The sequence below is a fragment of the Ranitomeya imitator genome, chromosome 1 (assembly GCF_032444005.1).
Source record: "Ranitomeya imitator isolate aRanImi1 chromosome 1, aRanImi1.pri, whole genome shotgun sequence".
NCBI lineage: Eukaryota > Metazoa > Chordata > Amphibia > Anura > Dendrobatidae > Ranitomeya > Ranitomeya imitator.
The window spans coordinates 890,412,573-890,433,539 of NC_091282.1; the positions used below are offsets into that span (position 1 = coordinate 890,412,573).

A 20,967-nucleotide genomic window follows, 5' to 3' on the forward strand; every position below is an offset into this window, starting at 1 on the left:
CAGGCGCCGGGGACGATAATGCTGCAAGAGGAGGCGGCGCCCGATGCGCACAGGCCCGGAGTTTCGGCTGTGCTGTGTCTGATTAGGAACGAAAGACCCGCCTCCGGGACAGTTTCACGGTATGAGGGGGCACATTTTATAAACGTTTATTTCAGTGTGTGCAGGCATCATAACTAAAATAGCCACCGTGTCAGAATGCAGCATTTGTGCTGCACAAGGTAGCTCTTATAGTTACAAACACCTGAGGGGGGTGACAGGTTCCCTTTAAGCTCAGAAACGGATCTGTTTATGCAGGGGTGGCATTATGAGTGCAGGTTTGGCTTGGACAGGTTAGGGGTCCTTTTGGGGATGGGGCCCTGGGCAATCGCTATGATTTTATACCCCCAACGACATGACTACATATATGCAAAGGTAAATAAATGAAGCTGAATCATTTATGTCGATTCCATAACAATGCAGTGGAGATTCTATTTTTTTGAAACTGAAGATTCATGAATTTTATAGATAGATGTTCGAATAGCATTTTATCCTAGCTTTGGAAATTATATGTTGTCAGGAGATATCATCGGATGTCTAATATAATGTTTTGAAATGGAAATGAATAAATTGTAATTGGCAGGTAAAGATACAGAAACTGTAAATTTACGAAAAGTCATATTTTTTCAGTACATTCTGAAATTTATACATCTAAAACATAAAGCATCAGAATTTTGTTTTTACTTTTAAATGTAAGAACTGCTGATACACGTCTTGGAAGTAGCCCATTATATTACTAGGCAATGAAATGTTTCGCCATACACAATGAAACATTTAATCTTGTCACTCATATCACAGCAATCTTAATTTGGCAAGATACAAGTTCTTAGCATTTAATACAGTAATGCAGCTAGGGGTTTTCTCTTTAATGGAAATAAATTCTCTCTTCAAGATACTCATTAATTTTTCAGTGGCGACTGGTGCCATAACTGCTAGGTTTCAACATCCTTCCAGATATAATAAAATGAAAAAATATTTAATGACTATAAAATTGTAAACGTAAAGGGAGATAGCCTTAGGAACATAGGTACATGCCTTGATAAATGAAATAGCTCACTCTACAGCTTCTCTATAGAATAGTGAGCCAGTGCTATAGTAGCTACATTGGCCTACGTACAGAGAGAAGAAAGGCATGGAATTCTGAAAATCACAAGATCGCTAAAGATGTTAAAGATGTCACCTGGTTCCCAATATAAACTAAAAGTCACCATTAGGGATGAGCAAATAGCTTCGGGAGCGCTCCAGGTATCCGGGTTCCCAATGCAGCTATTCGGTAAGCGCTATAGCTATTCGGATAAGGAGTTATCCGAAGCTATTCGCTCATCCCTTTATGCCATATAACACATGCCAGTCCAATGGGCATCTATTTTCTTTTCTCTGCACCTCCTCAATCACAAGCGCTTTATGCTTTTCACTAAAGGCAAAGCAGAGTACTACAATACACTGGCGCCAATACCTTTTAACCTGGAAGCTAAATAGATGCCGGTGCATATGCCATGCAGAATTTGGATTTACCCTCTGTGGATGACATAAGACGTGTCATCTATATTAATCAAGGCAGAAGGATGGCAGCTGCAGGGATTAGGGTGGCGCCAAGTAAAAGAAAAAAAAGATACCCATCGCCCTGAACCGCGCCATATGCCAGAAGCTTGATGCCATGTGCACACATTCAGTATTTGGTGAGTTTTTTACATCAGTATTTGTAAGCCAAAACTAAGAGTGGGACAGTCAGAGCAAAAGTATAATAGAAACACATGAACCACTCCTGCATTTTTCGCCCACTCGTAATTTTGGCTTACAAATACTGAGGTAAAAAAAAATCACCAAATACTCAACATGTGCATGTGGCCTAAAAGATATTATTTGGCATGTGCAGGGGACTTTGGTTTACTTTGGGAAATCTGGTGATAGGTTTCCTTTAATGATATGCAAATGATAGAACCAAATTTAAAAAAAAAACATGTTTATCTATCTAGTGCTTTGGCATGCTATCAATAAGGTTAGTAATGGCTGTCTGACGAATGTTCTGCCACACAAATCATCAAGATCTGCAGCTGGCAGCTAACTTAGCAATTGCTGACCAATGATTTACTAGGTGTTCTTGATGGGAGAGAATGTTCTGCCATGCTGATTGCACTTGGCTACACAAAGCATCAAGATCTGCAGCTGGCAGCTAACTTAGCAATTGCTGACCAATGATTTACTAGGTGTTCTTGAAGGGAGAGAATGTTCTGCCATGCTGAATGCACTTGGCTACACAAATCATCAAGATCTGCTGCTGGCAGCTACCTTTGCAATTGCTGACCAGTGATTTACTAGGTGTCCTTGATGGATGAGAAGTCTGGAAACGCTACAGGCCATTGTAGTACATTTAGGCCACGCAGACCGTTCTCAGTTGCACAAGCAACATGTGGCCTGTTTGTGTGTAAAATGGCTCCTTGGACACTTTGGAGAAATGTCTGGACCACTTGCTCCATAATTGATCCATTTTGTACAGCACAAGGCCACATATTGCATGTGCTATAGTGAGCAGCCTATGTGGCCTAAACGTACTACCATGGGATGCACCATGTTAGTCTACCCTCCCTTTCTACTGTTTGCTGGTGGACTTGCCAGGACCTGGGGTTAGGTAACTAATATTATGTTTATTTTTCATTTAAAATAGTCATTCTAGCAGGACTGTAGGGGGCATCTTGCTGTGTTGAGACTATTGTGTAGGGTATCATATCGTGTGGGGGACATTATACTGATTTATAGGGGAGCTACGGTAGCATAATTCTGTGTGAGGATTAACGTGGTAGAGGGGCATCATTCAGTCTGGGGGAGATTACTCTATAAAAGGTGGTTTTGGGGGAATTATCATACTGTGTGTACGATAGCTATGGGGATATCCTACTATGCATAGGGGAGCTCAGGGTCCATCATATTGTGCATATGGGAGCAGTGGCGACATTATTTTGTACAGATGGGACCTGTAGGGAAATCATACTATGTATAAGGGAGCTGGGGGTAAAGTGTGGGCACTGTTATTGAGCATGTGCAGAGGGCGCTAAGAGGAGCATTGTTTTTGGACCTTTTAGGTCCAGTAACGGGGATAAATGCGGCAGCAGAAGGCTCAGCATTGGAGTGATAGTAATATAAGGAATTTGGGCAGGTTGGGAATAGATGGAAACAGTGTTGTGTGCTTCTTTGTAAACTCTGCACAAGAGTCATGACTGGAAGAAGTTCTCATGGTGGTCTGGGTGAGATGGAAAAGACAGGGAAATTGAACGCTCCATCAGAAAGAATGTCAGCTGTAAGTCATTATCTATACCTGTGCTGTGATTGTAAACATGTACGCAAACAGGGTTAATTAGTTTCGGGCCCACTCAAGTGTATTTTTCCTCCCCTGTGCTGAATTGCTATCTACACCTTTGACACAGTAATATTTTTGTGCTGCACTTGTTCTCTTGCATAGATGATTTTCTTTTTTTGTTCTATCAATCACTTTTTTATGATTTGAGCTGTAGCTTTTTTAAACACATACTGTATGCATGCATTACCTTACCAACCACTGTAATTAATCTGTTCATTGTATTTTACGGGTTGTTATGATTACAGGGATATCAAATATATCTGTGTTATTTATTGTTTTGTAATGAGTTTTTTTTAAGTGTATTAAAAAATCTAATTTTTTATGATTTTTTTTCAGTTATTTTTTAGTAATTGTATAGGATTTTTTTCCTATTTTACCCTTACATACAGTTATGTAGAGATGTGGAAATTTTTAAGGTTATATCGGGGACTTTTTGAAAAACAAAAAATGTGCCTAAACACTAACAGACAGTAGTTGCTACCCACTGGCATGTTGTGCCAGCGCCATTCTTCCCTGGCACAAAGGGGTCATAGACCGTTACTGCTGGTGATTCAGCTGACTCTGCTGACATCACATTGACAGAGTGGCAGCTTTTTTTCAGCCATGCTCTGTCGACGAGGCGTGGCTTTCTACATCATTCTGATTGACAGTTGGCTCCTCCAGTTAGGCAGTGGGAATCCGTCTGTCTATCAGAATGACGTTGAGGTCCAACCCCATCAACCACGGATATCCCCTTTAATGAATAAAATGCTTTTTATTTACATTTGCTTTACTGAAACTTGTATATTGTATATCATTCCGATCAGCTCCTCCTGCTCTGTATCATACTACCCACATATCAGATACCATTTTCAATGTGAAAAGTTGTATCTATAAGATGATTCAGAGTTATCTCTGCCTTGAGATACAACTGTTCTTTCTCACTTTAGCTCTCAGCTTATACTGTATAACCAATACTTCTTTAATCTTCTCTTAAACAATTATAAGGCCATATTTTTTAATCTAGTGCAATTTAAAATAGGTGCAGGTAGACAAAGATCTTTTTTATCATCACATTTAGAACATGAAATCTAACCATACATAGCATTAACATACTTTGCTGCAATCACCCTTAGCAATAAGAAAATAGGCAAGAAAATAATAATTTCTTATTTAAAAAGTGCATTATTTATCTAAGAAAGTGTAAACTATTTCCTAAGTGTGAATGGAAGATACTATAATCAAACATATTAAATATAAGCAGAAGTACAGTACAGACCAAAAGTTTGGACACACCTTCTCATTTAAAGATTTTTCTGTATTTTCATGACTATTAAAATTGTAAATTCACACTGAAGGCATCAAAACTATGAATTAACACATGTGGACTTATATACATAACAAAAAAGTGGAAACAGCTGAAATGATGTCTTACATTCTAGGTTCTTCAAAGAAGACACCTTTTGCTTTGACTGCTTTGCATTCTCTTGATGAGCTTCAAGAGGTAGTCACCGGGAATGGTCTTCCAACAATCTTGAAGGAGTTCCCAGAGATGCTTAGCACTTGTTTGCCCTTTTGCCTTCACTCTGCAGTCCAGCTCACCCCAAACCATCTCGATTGGGTTCAGGTCTGGTGAATGTGGAGGCCAGGTCATCTGGCGTAGCACCCCATCACTCTCCTTCTTGGCCAAATAGCCCTTACACAGCCTGGAGATGTGTTTGGGGTCATTGTCCTGTTGAAAAATAAATGATGGTCCAAGTAAACGCAAACCTGATGGAATAGCATGCTGCTGCAAGACGCTGTGGTAGCCATGCTGGTTCAGCATGCCTTCAATTTTGAATAAATCCACCAGTAAAGCACCCACACACCCTCACACCTCCTCCTCCATGCTTCACGGTGGGAACCAGGCATGTAGAGTCCATCCATTCACCTTTTCTGCATCACACAAAGACACGGTGGTTGGAACCAAAGATCTCAAATTTGGACTCATCAGACCAAAGCACAGATTTCCACTGGTTTAATGTCCATTCCTTGTGTTCTTTAGCCCAAAGAAGTCTCTTCTGCTTGTTGCCTGTCCTTAGCAGTGGTTTCCTAGCAGCTATTTTACCATGAAGGCCTGCTGCACAAAGTCTCCTCTTAACAGTTGTTGTAGAGATGTGTCTGCTGCTAGAACTCTGTGTGGCATTGACCTGGTCTCTAAACTGAGCTGCTGTTAACCTGCGACTTCTGAGGCTGGTGACTCAGATAAACTTATCTTCAGAAGCAGAGGTGACTCTTGGTCTTCCTTTCCTGGGGCAGTCCTCATGTGAGCCAGTTTCATTGTAGCGCTTGATGGTTTTTGCAACTGCACTTGGGGACATTTTCAAACGTTTCCCAATTTTTCGGGCTGACTGACCTTCATTTCATAAAGTAATGCTGGCCACTTTTCCTTACTTAGCTGCTTTTTTCTTTCCATAATACAAATTCTAACAGTCTATTCAGAAGGACTATCAGCTGTGTATCCACCAGACTTTTGCTCAACACAACTGATGGTCTCAACCCCATTTATAAGGCAAGAAATCCCACTTATTACACCTGACAGGGCACACCTGTGAAGTGAAAACCATTTCCGGTGACTACCTCTTGAAGCTTATCAAGAGAATGCCAAGAGTGTGCAAAGCAGTCATCAAAGCAAAAGGTGGCTACTTTGAAGAACCCAGAATATAAGACATAGTCTCAGTTGTTTCACACTTTTTTGTTAATTATATAATTGCACATGTGTTAATTCATAGTTTTGATGCCGTCAGTGTGAATGTACAATTTTCATAGTCATGAAAATACAGAAAAATCTTTAAATGAGAAGGTGTGTCCAAACTTTTGGTCTGTACTGTATATATGGAAAGAATAGAACCATATCACTAGCCAATGTATTGGCAATTGCTTCCAGTTAAAGAGCCTATAGTACTTAAATTGCATTTATGCTAAAGAAACTTTATCGTCTATCCTTTGGATGGGTGACAACTTACTGATCGCTGGAGGTTCCATTACTGGGAACCCCAAACAATATGACAACTGGGCTCTATGATGGGTGTATTTGAGATAAACCCCTTTAATTTGATCTTTACAGTGCATAGTTGCTTATTACTCTTTGATTCATATCACTTTATTCATTTGTAGGATCACTACTTCCAACAGGTGGTGCTATAGAGTTTAAGTCCTCTTTTTCTCAGAAGAGGCAATTTGCATATTATATTTCCCAGAGGAGCATTGCATGGCGAATAAGCCTCCTTACCTTGACAAGCCAGAGATGGTATGTCACTCTCCATAAGGAGAAACGATACCCCATAGACCCCAGTCCAGAGCCTCTCACCTAGCCAAATCAGTTCTCATGCTTCGCACTGACGAGGGCCAACAGCCCGAAACACCGTGTCTGCGAATTGAGATATTGATTTGGCTTTTATCCTAAGTCATATTGCACGACTCGTTAAAGGGTTGATTGTGACTTGTAGGATCGCTACTTCCAACAGGTGGCACTATAGAGTTTAAGTCCTCTTTTTCTCAGAAGAGGCAATTTGCACACTTTATTCATGTAATTTATTTGAAATGGCTTTACCTTTGTACCTGCAGCTTCCTTCGAAACTTCAGTGTTCCAGGTCTGTATGACCTCATGAGATGGTGTACCTTTCAGTTTTTCTAGCAGGTACTTCAGCAAGTAGGAGACTGAATTTACAGCCAAGACATGCATAGTGTTCACTATCAAGTAATCAGCCAGTCGAATAAAGCTTTGTAAGAAAAAAGGTAGTCATTATTTTGTAAATGAATTACAAATTCTGATTGAAAAATTACAACATTATGTAAAAAGCTACCACTCAACCACTGAGGACTCTCAATTCTAAATATTTTTGTAAAAAGCTAAATAATTTTATGTATAACCAGAAACCCAGGGACATAAAAACAAAATCGGCTTAAATGTCACACAACATGGATCATAATCCTAATACTTATATACTCTATTCTTTTTTTTCTCATTATCATCTATGCAAATTACCCAGAAAACAGCATTATCAAAATGTTCCTGTGCTTCTACTTCTGGTGTTCATCAGCTGCCTAAAGGCCAAACATCTAGAGATTTTTTTCACCAACCGTCACCCAATATACGGTATTATACCTACACTTCAGCAGAGGAAAATGATGGCTGATGCCGACAATTCAAGCCTTATGGTACACTCAGTAACAATGAATTTAGATGTATTGCTTTCTTTATGAGCTTTAATCAGCTATATTACAAAGTTTTTTGGTGCTCGTTTACAGGCCCAATGAAAAATGAAGGGGACAGAACAATCACTAAGGCCGGGGTCACACTAGACCGTAATACGGCCGAGTGCAATGCGATAAAAAATCGCATTGCACTCGGACCAATGTTACTATATGGGGCCGCTCCCACCAGCCTACTTTTTGTCGGCTGTTTTCCTCAGTCCGAGACAATCGCAGCATGCTGCGATTGTCTCGGATCGAGGAAAACTCTCAGCTCACTCGCACCCATATAAGCCTATGGGTGCGAGCGAGACAGCACACACCACTCGGATATCATCTGAGTGATGTGCGCTATAAGCTGACCCCAGCAATGGAGGAGATGGAGAAATTCATTTCTTCGCCTCCTCCGCAGCTGTGCTCCGATCCTCCCTGTGCGAGAGAATCAGAGCACAGACGCATGACACTCGGCTCCTGCTCTGCTGCGAGCAGGAGCCGAGTGTCATTAGCATATCGCATCCGATGTTCTCGCATCGGATGCAATACGCTAGTGTGACCCCGGCCTAATACAATCACTCTGTCCCGGAAGAAATGTTAATCCAGACCATGCATAGAGGCACACGCCAGTGATAAGATAAAGCTAAATCATTAAGTGGAGTACTACTACATGCCCCTTCATTAAGGCTATGTTCACATGTTGAGTAATCATCCGTTAGAACGAATCCAGCAGCATCGGATGACAAAAAAAAAAGGTTTTGTGCAGACTGAACTTTTTTGTCCGTTTATAAAAAGCTGATTTCAGCTTGATCCATTTTTTTAACATTGAAAATTGATTCGTTAATTAGCTCTCCGTTGTTCTGCCATTGGAAACGGATCCTTTTTTGTTTTCTGGATCAGTTTCAAATAGATGATTACTTGAAAGTTCATATATCCAGCAGTACAGTATATATTATTTATTTTTCTACATGTGGTAAGCAAAAACTGGATCTGATTCAGATGGGGAGAACAACAGATGGCTAACTAACTGGTAATCTGTTTTCCATAGACTTCAATGTTAAAAAAAAATGGATACAGCTGAAATCAGTTTCTTAAAAAAAGACAAAAAAGTTGTGTCTACACAACTATTTTTCCAACAGGAGTAAACAAAAATACCAGTTCCAAAATATCAATGTACCCATGTACAGTAGCTATCGACTCATAATAATATGCAAAACAAGGAGTACCAGAGTCAAAATATACTACAATTGAAAGTATTTTATCATTACAAAAAATTACAAAGATTACATTAACAATGTTAAATTTACAGTGCGTTAAATTTCTCACTCTTTGTTTCATTGCAGCCATGTGGTAAATGGAAAAAGGTTCATTTTTTTCTCATTAATGTACACTCTGCACCCCATCTTTTCAAATTTATTAAAAAGAAAAGCTGAAATATCACATGGTCATAAGTATTCAGACCCTTTGCTCAGTAGTGAGTAGAAGCAGCCTTATGAGCTAATACAGCCATGAGTCTTCTTGGGAATGATGCAACAAGTTTTTCACACCTGGATTTGGGTTTCCTCCACCATTCCTCCTTGCAGATGCTCTCCAGTTCCATCAGATTGGATGGTGAACGTTGGTGGACAGCCATTTTCAGGTCTCTCCAGAGATGCTCAATTGGTTTTAGTGCTCTGGCTGGGCCAGACAAGAATGGTCACAGAGTTGTTCTGAAGCCACTCCTTTGTTATTTTAGCTGTGTGCTTAAGGTCCTTGTCTTGTTGGAAGGTGAACCTTCGGCTAAGTCTAAGGTCCAGAGCACTCTGGAAGAGGTTTTCATCCAGGATATCTCTGTACTTGGCCACATTCATGTTTCTTTCAATGGCAACCAGTCGTCCTGTCCCTGCAGCTGAAAACACCCCAAAAGCATGAAGCTGCCACCACCATGTTTCACTGTTGGGATTGTATTGAGCAGGTGAGGAGCAGTGCCTGATTTTATCCACACATACCGCTTAGAATTATCACCAAAAAGGTCTATCTTCGTCTCATCAGACCAGAGAATCTTATTTCTCATAGTCTGGGAGTCCTTCATGTGTTTTTTAGCAAACTCTATGCGGGCTTTCATATGTCTTGCACTGAGTTGAGTCTTCTGTTGGGCCACTCTGCCATAAAGGAATGACTGGTGGAGGGCTGCAGTGATAGTTGACTTTGTGGAACTTTCTCCCATCTCCCTACTGCATCTCTGGAGCTCAGCCACAGTGATCTTGGGATTCTTCTTTATATCTCTCATCAAGGCTCTTCTCCCACGATTGCTCAGTTTGGCTGGACGGCCAGGTCTAGGAAGACTTCTAGTGGTCCTAAACTTCTTCCATTTAAGGATTATGGAGGCCACTGTGCTCTTAGGAACCTTGAGTACTGCAGAAATTTTTTTGTAACCTTGGCCAGATCTGTGCCTTGCCACAATTCTCTCTCTGAGGTCCTTGCCCAGTTCTTTTAACCTCATGATTCTCATTGGGTCTGACATGCACTGTGAGCTGTGATGTCTTATAAAGACAAGTGTGTGCCCTTCCAAATCAAGTCCTATCAGTTTAATTAAACACAGCTGGACTCCAATGAAGGAGTAGAACCATCTCAAGGAGGATCACAAGGAAATGGACAGCATGTTACTTAAATATGAGTGCCTGAGCAAAGGGTCTGAATACTTATGACCATGTGATATTTCAGTTTTTCTTTTTTAATAAATTTGCAAAAATGTCTACATTTGTTGACATATAGTGTCAAGACAACTCAACAGTTTTATCCAAAACAATTCACAAGAGACATCAGCATCAATAGGTACTCTTATGTTCAATTATTGCTCTATGCAAAATGGTAATGGAAAGTTAATCAAATAGAGGAGCAATGATGCAGTGTCCATTGTGAAATATCACTAAGTTTATGTTGCATGCTATACATATAAAAAGAGTATAATCAATAAACAGAGTAATTACTCATTATGTTTGTGAATTCTGCCAAGACTGCGACCACGTCCCCAACATGTGTTTTACGTCACTATCGCTTCCTCAATTGGCCAACAGATTGCTGCTGGATCCATTCTAATGGATTTATTATTGGACATGTGAACACAGCCTAAGACGGGCAAGTTAAAACTACAGCTAAATATTGACACAGCATAGAGCCGCTATCCAGTTAGTGACCGATTAACTGCATTGATCGTGCGTGTCGAGGGCACATAATCAGATGTAAAGAAGAATAGAGACTGGCAAGTAGGCTAGAGAGCTGTCCAACATAAGAGGGATTGACTTCTTATTTTATAACTCGAGCAGACTAAATGGCTACACAATCCATTTAATGGCTTCCATAATGTTTTTTTCAATTCCTACCTGAGCCCACAGTGTTTACTTACATACCGTATATATAATGTGTGCAGCTCCTTCAAGTGTAGCTTTTAAGTGCACATTAGCAATATACCAGAGATGTACCAGAAGTGACCAGAAGGTAAGAGCAACAAATGTTTAATAACTGCACCTGCCTCTACATTTTCCCACAATTACATTTCACCATGCTTACTCTCCTTCTCCGCTTACGCTCCTTATCCCCAAAACCCACCAATCAAATATATATTTCTCCTTTACTTTTACCCCCACTTGACCTCATCTGCAGATCTGCTGCTAAATCTCATGTCCCTCTTTCTAAATCACAAAACATGTGGAGCACTCTTCATCTCACAATTGTTTGCTCTCTCTTTGCTTCTCCTCACTATTATCACTGCCCACCACTACTCTTTGCTTCTTCTCTTTCCTATCACTGCCCACGTACTAGAAACTATAAGAACAAATTTATGTCTTGCAACCTATCCTTCCTGGGTCTTACCGAAACATGGCTATCACGTTCCAACACAGCCTACACTTGTGCTGTTCCAACACAGCCTTGCGCTGTGTAATGGAGAAGTTGGTCTTATCCTTTCTAATAACAGCACCTTCAACCTAATTCGACCTCTACCCTCCCTAATCCTCCCGTTTTCTAAATTGCACTCTGTTAATATTCACTCTCCCTCCAACCTTCGATTGGCTGTCATATACCAACCCCTCGGCCCAACCACCACCGTTAATGACTACATCTCCACCTGGCTTCTATATTTTCTCACTGCTGACACCATCATCATGGGTGACTTCTTTATCCCTATTGACACCCACCAGTAGACACCCTCCAAACTCCAGTCACTTGCTTCATCTTTTAGTCTCATACAATGATCCTCCACATCCACTCACACAGACAGGCATAAATTAAATCATATATTCACCTGCCTCTGTTCCCTATCTAAACTCTCAACTTCACCTCTCCCCCCATCTGACCACCATCTACTTACTTTGTCATCCCTCTTCTCTTCACCTGCCCCCGTAGAAACCCCACAAACTTAGAGATTCACACACTTGTGGCTCTCTTCTACCGCTATGCGTCAGCACCCTGCGATTAATAAATACATGAACTCCACTATTGCTGAAAACATAAAAAATGCTTACAGCAATATTGCAGTTCATGTATTGATTGATCACAGTGTGCTGATGCATAGTGTATATATGCCACATCCACATCAGCTGTTGACTCGTGCATGGCAGAGTACAATAAATCAATAGACAACCCTGGCACCCCAACCTCACTAGAAAGCGCCAGCAAGTATCCAGGGTCAACCACATCAAAGCTTTAAGATGGAACTTGAAAACCCATCTCTTCAAGAAAGCTTACAGCCTGCAATGACCCAATTAACACCTCACCACCATCAGAGATGTTGCAATCCTCCAACCTACTAACGCCTTTCCCATTATCCCGTAGACTGACAGATAAAAAGAGCAGGGTCCTCTCAATTCTCTACCAGTCTGTTATTGTTAGTTTGTTCATTGTAATCTATATTCACATTTTGTATGTAAACCCTTTTCACATGTACAGCACCTTGTAATTAATAAATAATAATTTCCATCTTCCAAGTTTCCTTAATCAGATGAGGACAAGTGTAAAGTGTGCGAACAACAACAATGGTTTTAGTCGTTAATAAAGCATATACTAACCATGTCAGTCGTCTGCAGTGTGTTCTCTTATTTGCTTGCTCTGTGTAACTCATTTTTTCAGAAGATTCTCCGAAAAGGTCTCCATCAAAATGAGAGAGAGTTAAAATATCTGTAGCTTCAGGTCCTGGTATTGTATTTATCATGCCTTCAAGACAGGAAAACAGTAAAATATGATAACTCGCGGAAAGAGTGGGGCTCCACATTCAGTATATGTGACTAAGGCCAGGGTCACACTTGTGAGTGTGATGCGAGAAACTCGCACAAGTCTCTCGCATCAATACCCGGCACTGCCACCGGCACTCGGACTGGAGCATGTGGCTGCACAGAAATACATGCAGCCACATACTCCGGTCCTGAGTGCCGGCGACAGTGCCGGGACTTGATACGAAAGACTCGAGCGAGTTTCTCGCAGTGAACCCCCAAGTGTGACCCCGGCCTAAGGAGTCTATTGTGTAACTTTCTTTTGATTTTTCCATTACAGAACAACTAGTAAAAACATGTATTGCCATACATTATGAGAAATACAAGAGTTGTCTAATTATTCTTGTTTACAGCTTGTACAATGCTTTTTGAACTAGGAAAAGCAAAATTGTATCGTAATCTGAGTTATTTTCTATTCTGTCTTGTCTCTTTTGTGTTATGAGACTTTTCTTAAAAAGGTATGGGGCAGCTATGGACGTTCTGTGTCTTGTATTACTTGAATTAAAAAGGAACCTAATATTTATTTATTTGTTTATTGAATAATTTTGCCCACCTTGTAAAGTTATAAAACTTTGCAAATCACTTAGGGAATTTGCCTTCATTATTGTAAAAAAATGAAGAATTTTCCCAATAGTGGGAACTGTAGAGGAACTGAACCCTTATGCTCATTTGGAGTACAGATGATGGCACAACATTGAAAGGAGACAGGCACTGACAATTTCACTGTTATCATCATTACTCCAAAGGAGTACATTCTGATATCAATTCAGCTAAAGGCAAGCAAATACACTAGGATAGCAGTATTTTGGAAGACACTTATATGCAATTTTTTTTTAAAGGAATGAAGACAAATTCAGTAATAAAGTAATTTCCAAAGTTTCATAACATTCAATACAGAAATTATTAATCCCTTCCCGACCTGTGACGCCACATAGGCGTCATGAAAGTCGGTGCCAATCCGACCTGTGACGCCTATGTGGCGTCATGGAGGGATCGCGTCCCTGCAGATGGGGTGAAAGGGTTAACTCCAATTTCACCCGATCTGCAGGGACAGGGGGAGTTGTACTTCAGCCCGGGGGGGGGGGGGGGGTGGCTTTGCCCCCACATGGCTACGATCGCTCTGATTGGCTGTTGAAAGTGAAACATGCAAATCAGAGCAATTTGTAATATTTCACCTATGAAAAGTGGTGAAATATTACAATCCAGCCATGGCCGATGCTGCAATATCATCGGCCATGGCTGGAAAACCTGATATGCTCCCGCCACCGCCACCGATCTCCTCCCCAGTCCCCCGTCCTGTCTCATAGTATGCTCCGCCCTCCTCCATCCTCCTGTCCGATCCCACCCCCTCATACTTACCGAGCCTCATGGTGTCCGTCCGTCTTGTCCATGGGCGCCGCCATCTTCCACAATGGCGGGCGCATGCGCAGTGCGCAGTGCGCCCGCCGAATCTGCCGGCCGGCAGATTCATTCCAGGTACATTTTGATCACTGTGATAAAAAAATCACAGTGATGAAAATTAAAAAAATAGTAAATGAACCCCCCCTTTATCACCCCCATATGTAGGGACAATAATAAAATAAAGAAAATATATTTACTTTTATTTTTCCACTAGGGTTAGGGCTAGGGTTAGGGTTAGGGTTGGGTTAGGGCTAGGGTTAGGGCTAGAATTAGGGTTAGAACTAGGATTAGTGTTAGAACTAGGCTATGTGCACACGGTGTGGATTTGGCTGCGGATCCGCAGCGGATTCATAGCAGTTTTCCATCAGGTTAACAGTACCATGTAAACCTATGGAAAACCAAATCCGCAGTGCCCATTGTGCTGAAAATACAGCGCGGAAACGCTGCGTTGTATTTTCCGCAGCATGTCAATATTTTGTGCGGATTCCGCAGCGTTTTCCACCTGTTCCATAATAGGAATCCACAGGTGAAATCCGCACAAAAAATACTGGAAATCCACAGAAAATCCGCAGGTAAAACGTAGTGCCTTTTACCTGCGTATTTTTCAAAAATGGTGCGGAAAAATCTCACACAAATCCGCAACGTGGGCACATAGCCTTAGGGTTAGGGTTGGAATTAGAGTTAGGGTTGGAATTAGGGCCAGGGTTGGAAATAGGGTTAAGATTAGGCTTGTGGTTAGGGGTGTGTTGGGGTTAGGGTTGTGGTTAGGGTTGGGATTAGGGTTAGGGTTGGGATTAGGGTTAGGGGTGTGTTGGGGTTAGTGTTGGAGTTAGAATTGAGGGGTTTCCACTGTTTAGGCACATAAGGGGTCTCCAAACGCAACATGACGCCACCATTGATTCCAGCCAATCTTGCGTTCAAAAAGTCAAATGGTTCTCCCTCCCTTCTGAGCCCCGACGTGCGCCCAAACAGTGGTTTACCCCCACATATGGGATACTAGCATACTCAGGACAAACTTGGCAACAACTATTGAGGTCCAATTTCTCCTGTTACTCTTGTAAAAATAAAAAATTGCTTGCTAAAAAATAATTTTTGAGGAAAGAAAAATGATTTTTTTATTTTCACGGCTCTGCGTTATAAACTCCTGTGAAGCACTTGGGGGCTTAAAGTGGTCACCACACATCTAGATTAGTTCCATGGGAGGTCTAGTTTCCAAAATGGGGTCACTTATGGGGGGTTTTTACTTGCGAAAATAAAAAATTGCTTGAGGAAAGAAAAATTATTTTTTATTTTCATGGCTCTGCGTTATAAACTTCTGTGAAGCACTTGGGGATTCAAAGTGCTCACCACACATCTAGATAAGTTCCTTGAAGGGTCTAGTTTCCAAAATGGGGTCACTTGTGGGGGGTTTCTACTGTTTAGGCACATCACAGGCTCTGCAAATGTAACATGATGCCCACAGACCATTCCATGAAAGTCTGCATTCCAAAACGTCACTACTTCCCTTCCGAGCCCCGACGTGCGCCCAAACAGTGGTTCCCCCCCACATATGGGGTATCAGCGTACTCAGGACAAACTGGACAATAACTTTTGGGGTCCAATTTCTCTTGTTACTTTTGTGAAAATAAAAAATTGCTTGCTAAAAAATAATTTTTGAGGAAAGAAAAATGATTTTTTTATTTTCACGTCTCTGCGTTATAAACTTCTGTGAAGCACTTGGGGGTTTAAAGTGGTCACCACACATCTAGATTAGTTCCATCGGAGGTCTAGTTTCCAAAATGGAGTCACATATTGGGGAGCTCCAATGTTTAGGTACACAGGGGCTCTCCAAACGCGACATGATGTCCGCTAACAATTGGAGCTAATTTTTCATTCAAAAAGTCAAATGGCGCTCCTTCCCTTCCAAGCCCTGCCGTGTGCCCAAACAGTGGTTTACCCCCACATGTGAGGTATCGGTGTACTCACAAGAAATTGCCCAATAAATTTTACAATCCATTTTATCCTGTTGCCCATGTGGAAATGAACAAATTGAGGCTAAAAGAAATTTTTTGTGAAGAAAAAAAAGAACTTTTTCATTTTTACGGATCAATTTGTGAAGCACCTGGGCGTTCAAAGTGCTCACTATGCATGTAGATAAGCTCCTTGGGGGTCTAGTTTCCAAAATGGGGTAACTTGTGGGGGAGCTCCAATGTTTAGGCACACAGGGGCTCTCCAAACACAACATGGTGTCCACTAAAGATTGGAGCCAATTTTTCATTGAAAAAGTCAAATGTCTCTCCTTCCCTTCCAAGCCCTGTCGTGCACCCAAACAGTGGTTTTCCCCACATATGGGGTATCAGCGTACTCAGAATAAATTGTACAATAACTTTTGGGGTCCAGTTTCTCCTTTTACCCTTGAGAAAATAAAAAAATTGTTGCTAAAAGATCATTTTTGTGACTAAAAAGTTAAATGTCCATTTTTTCCTTCCATGTTGCTTCTGCTGCTGTCAGGCACCTGAAGGGTTAATAAACTTCTAGAATGTGGTTTTGAGCACCTTGAGGGGTGCAGTTTTTAGAATGGTGTCACTTTTGGGTATTTTCATCCATATAGACCCCTCAAACTGACTTCAAATGTGACGTGGTCCCTAAAAAATATGGTTTTGTAAATTTCGTTGTAAAAATGAGAAATCGCTGGTCAAATTTTAACCCTTATAACTTCCTAGCAAAAAAAAAATTTTGTTTCCACAATCATGCTGATGTAAAGTAGACATGTGGTTAATGTTATTTTTTTTAACTATTTTGTGTCACATAACTCTCTTGTTTAACGGAATAAAAATTCAAAATTTGAAAATTGCTAAATTTTCAAAATTTTAGCCAAATTTCCATTTTTTCACGAAAAATGCAAAAATTATTGACCTAAATTTACCACTATCATGAAGCCCAATATGTCACGAAAAAACATTTTCAGAACTGCTAGGATCCGTTGAAGCGTTCCTGAGTTATTACCTCATAAAGGGACACTGGTCAGAATTGCAAAAAACGGCAAGGTCTTTAAGGTCAAAATAGGCTGGGTCATGAAGGGGTTAAAAAGGGAAAGTTTAGTTACTATTTAAAAGGTATCTTCAAAATAAACCATTCAACTAATCATAGGGAGTGAACTAGGTGAGAATGTAGCGCACACCTATCATTTTTGAGGAATCCCGTCAACAGAAGTCCAATTCCTTTACAATGCCAGAAGAAAATGAAGCATCATGCAGTTCTTATTACATGTTAATGGATGTGCATATGATGATAGATGTGCTTGGTCCTCCAGAGCAAGAGACACTTTTGTAGTCATATTCTGGCTAATTGATGAAGCTTCCAAGAGAAGGACACCTCTATTCTGGGATGCCAATCATACAGAAAATACTACATAGTTTGTATAAAAATGGCACTTTTTTCTTGTCCATAAAAAAAAAATTGATATGTCTGTGATTTTTTTGAAGTTGGAGAAATTCGTGCAGATTATTATGACTCTAATCATCATCTTTTTACAGTTCACAGTGAATTATAGGTTGTAGACAAACATCACTTAAATCTTAATGGTCATAGTTTTACAAAATGTTAGCTGTCCATGATCTTTTTCTTAAGTTGTTCAAAAAAATACAAAAAATCAATTTGACCCTAATACTTTATATAAAAACGTGTTATCTAAACCAGATAACATCTTTATGATATTCACACCAGGACAATAATGATTGAGTCATCACAAATTCACTCTAAGGGATTGAGGGTTGACATCTCACTTCACTATGGGATTTTTTCACCATAACCATGGCACAGAAGCAGCTCAAAAGATCCGTCACCATCCACAACTACGTAAAGGAGATAGAGCATACTCTCCATTGCAGATAAAGAAACAGCCAAGTGAGTACACCAAGGAGTCGGAATGTCTCCATACCTCCTATTCAGGAATACAGAAGAGTATTTTACGTAGCTAATGTCAAGTCACCTGAGTTGTCAGAATCATTCATGTAGTCGTCCGGTGTAAAGCCAGCTTCCAACAAAGCAGTTCTACTAGCGCTCCTGACAACTTCTTTGGCTAGGTCGCGGAATTCCGATAGATGGTTGGCCACCTAAGAATTGCACAATTACACCACTTAGTAGGAACTTAAAACGCAGTCATATTTTCCATTGATTCCAAAGAAATTAAGACATACCTCTTCTAGTTGCTTAAATTGAATGTCTGTGAACTCTTTTAAAGCATATGTGTACCCCTTCTCAACGCGACACAGACCCATGTCACTGATTCGGTAACACATTTCTTGAATATTGAGGAGAGCAGGGCGCAAATACTGCAGGAAGAAAAGTTAACGATTAAGCAAAGTCTTGTTTCACTATACATATATATAAAAATAATTATATAACAATTCTATATTAAAGGGAATCTGTCACCAGGTTTTTGCTATTCCATTTGAAAGCAGCATAACGTAGGGGCAGAGTCCCTGATTCCAGTGATGTATCACTTTTACAGACCTGTTTGCTGTTATTTCAAAACAAGTATTGCTTTTTTTTCTGAAGCTTTACTAGTTCTCTGAATTTTCATATAACCTCAGCTTTCTTTTTACACTGTGCATAGGCAGAAAGCTAATAAAGTGAGGGCAGGGTCTACAGAGCTGATGACTATGGAGGACTACACATTTATTAGTTCTCTAGTGATAATCTCTTTGCTGATAAAATAGATATTTTGTCAAAACTACAGGAAGCAGCCCAGCAAGTGACACATCGCCAGAATCAAGGTCCCTGTCCCTATTATGCTGCTCTCAGATATGGTGGCAAAAATCTGGTGACAGATCCCCTTGAAATCCACAAAAATAGTGCATATACCGTATGTGCTAGACTTAATAATTAGCCAGTCTGGGATACTTACTGAATTAACAATGAACAAATTCTCCTGCAGGGCTTTGCGACATTTATTGATTTTCTTGGCACGAACATTTTTTCTCCATACACTAAAAGCTTTCCATTTTCTGAACAGAGCAAATGTAGGAATCTGTTTCATTGACTTATGGTAAATATATTCCTGTTTCCAGCGCTCCAGCTCCAAGAATAATACATCTCCATCACACATGTGGGTGACTCCTCTGTCACTTATGGTGTAGTAGTCATGTTTGTTGATGTTTTCATGGCTTACAATTCTATGTAAAGAAGAAGTAAAGTTAAATTTGTAAAAAAAAATAACATTATTATCATTACATTTCATAAATTTTGTACTAGTAAAAGACAACTTTATATTGTAGGGGAAAACTATTTTAATTATTGTATTGATCACATTTTTCAATAGATTTTTCATTGGCCTGAAGCATTCAGATCTTTTTTTTTTAAATCAGGTAATTTTTTATTACCATAATTTAAAACATTTTACAATGTATGACAGAATATCCAAATTGAAACATTTTAACTCCATCACACCCCTCCCCCACCAGACTACCTACCCACCCCCTCCTTATCTAACGCAAGTCTTAACTTAGCTAAACCCATATTACAGTACATACAGTTAGGGCCAGAAATATTTGGACAGTGACACAATTTTCGCGAGTTGGGCTCTGCATGCCACCACATTGGATTTGAAATGAAACCTCTACAACAGAATTCAAGTGCAGATTGTAACGTTTAATTTGAAGGGTTGAACAAAAATATCTGATAGAAAATGTAGGAATTGTACACATTTCTTTACAAACACTCCACATTTTAGGAGGTCAAAAGTAATTGGACAAATAAACATAACCCAAACAAAATATTTTTATTTTCAATATTTTGTTGCAAATCCTTTGGAGGCAATCACTGCCTTAAGTCTGGAACCCATGGACATCACCAAACGCTGGGTTTCCTCCTTCTTAATGCTTTGCCAGGCCTTTACAGCCGCAGCCTTCAGGTCTTGCTTGTTTGTGGGTCTTTCCGTCTTAAGTCTGGATTTGAGCAAGTGAAATGCATGCTCAATTGGGTTTAGATCTGGAGATTGACTTGGCCATTGCAGAATGTTCCAATTTTTGGCACTCATGAACTCCTGGGTAGCTTTGGATGTATGCTTGGGGTCATTGTCCATCTGTACTATGAAGCGCCGTCCAATCAACTTTGCAGCATTTGGCTGAATCTGGGCTGAAAGTATATCCCGGTACACTTCAAAATTCATCCGGCTACTCTTGTCTGCTCTTATGTCATCAATAAACACAAGTGACCCAGTGCCATTGAAAGCCATGCATGCCCATGCCATCACGTTGCCTCCACCATGTTTTACAGAGGATGTGGTGTGCCTTGGATCATGTGCCGTTCCCTTTCTTCTCCAAACTTTTTTCTTCCCATCATTCTGGTACAGGTTGATCTTTGTCTCATCTGTCCATAGAATACTTTTCCAGAACTGAGCTGGCTTCTTGAGGTGTTTTTCTGAAAATTTAACTCTGGCCTGTCTATTTTTGGTATTGATGAATGGTTTACATCTAGATGTGAACCCTTTGTATTTACTGTCATGGAGTCTTCTCTTTACTGTTGACTTAGAGACAGATACACCTACTTCACTGAGAGTGTTCTGGACTTCAGTTGATGTTGTGAACGGGTTCTTCTTCACCAAATTAAGTATGCGGCGATCATCCACCACTGTTGTCATCCGTGGACGCCCAGGCCTTTTTGAGTTCCCAAGCTCACCAGTCAATTCCTTTTTTCTCAGAATGTACCCAACTGTTGATTTTGCTACTCCAAGCATGTCTG

General features: G+C 40.4%; 1 protein-coding gene across 1 annotated transcript in view; it reads right to left on the bottom strand.

Annotated features, from left to right (window-relative positions):
• DNAH6 (dynein axonemal heavy chain 6) overlaps positions 1 to 20,967 on the bottom strand; it is a 621,891-nt gene that overhangs the window by 553,933 nt on the left and 46,991 nt on the right. Inside the window, exons 4-8 of the mRNA XM_069743176.1 lie at positions 19,133 to 19,400; positions 18,423 to 18,557; positions 18,215 to 18,338; positions 12,643 to 12,787; positions 6,963 to 7,131 (exon numbers count right to left, since the gene is read on the bottom strand). Coding sequence (XP_069599277.1) covers positions 6,963 to 7,131; positions 12,643 to 12,787; positions 18,215 to 18,338; positions 18,423 to 18,557; positions 19,133 to 19,400 — 841 coding nt within the window. The remainder of the gene's footprint in view (positions 1 to 6,962; positions 7,132 to 12,642; positions 12,788 to 18,214; positions 18,339 to 18,422; positions 18,558 to 19,132; positions 19,401 to 20,967) is intronic.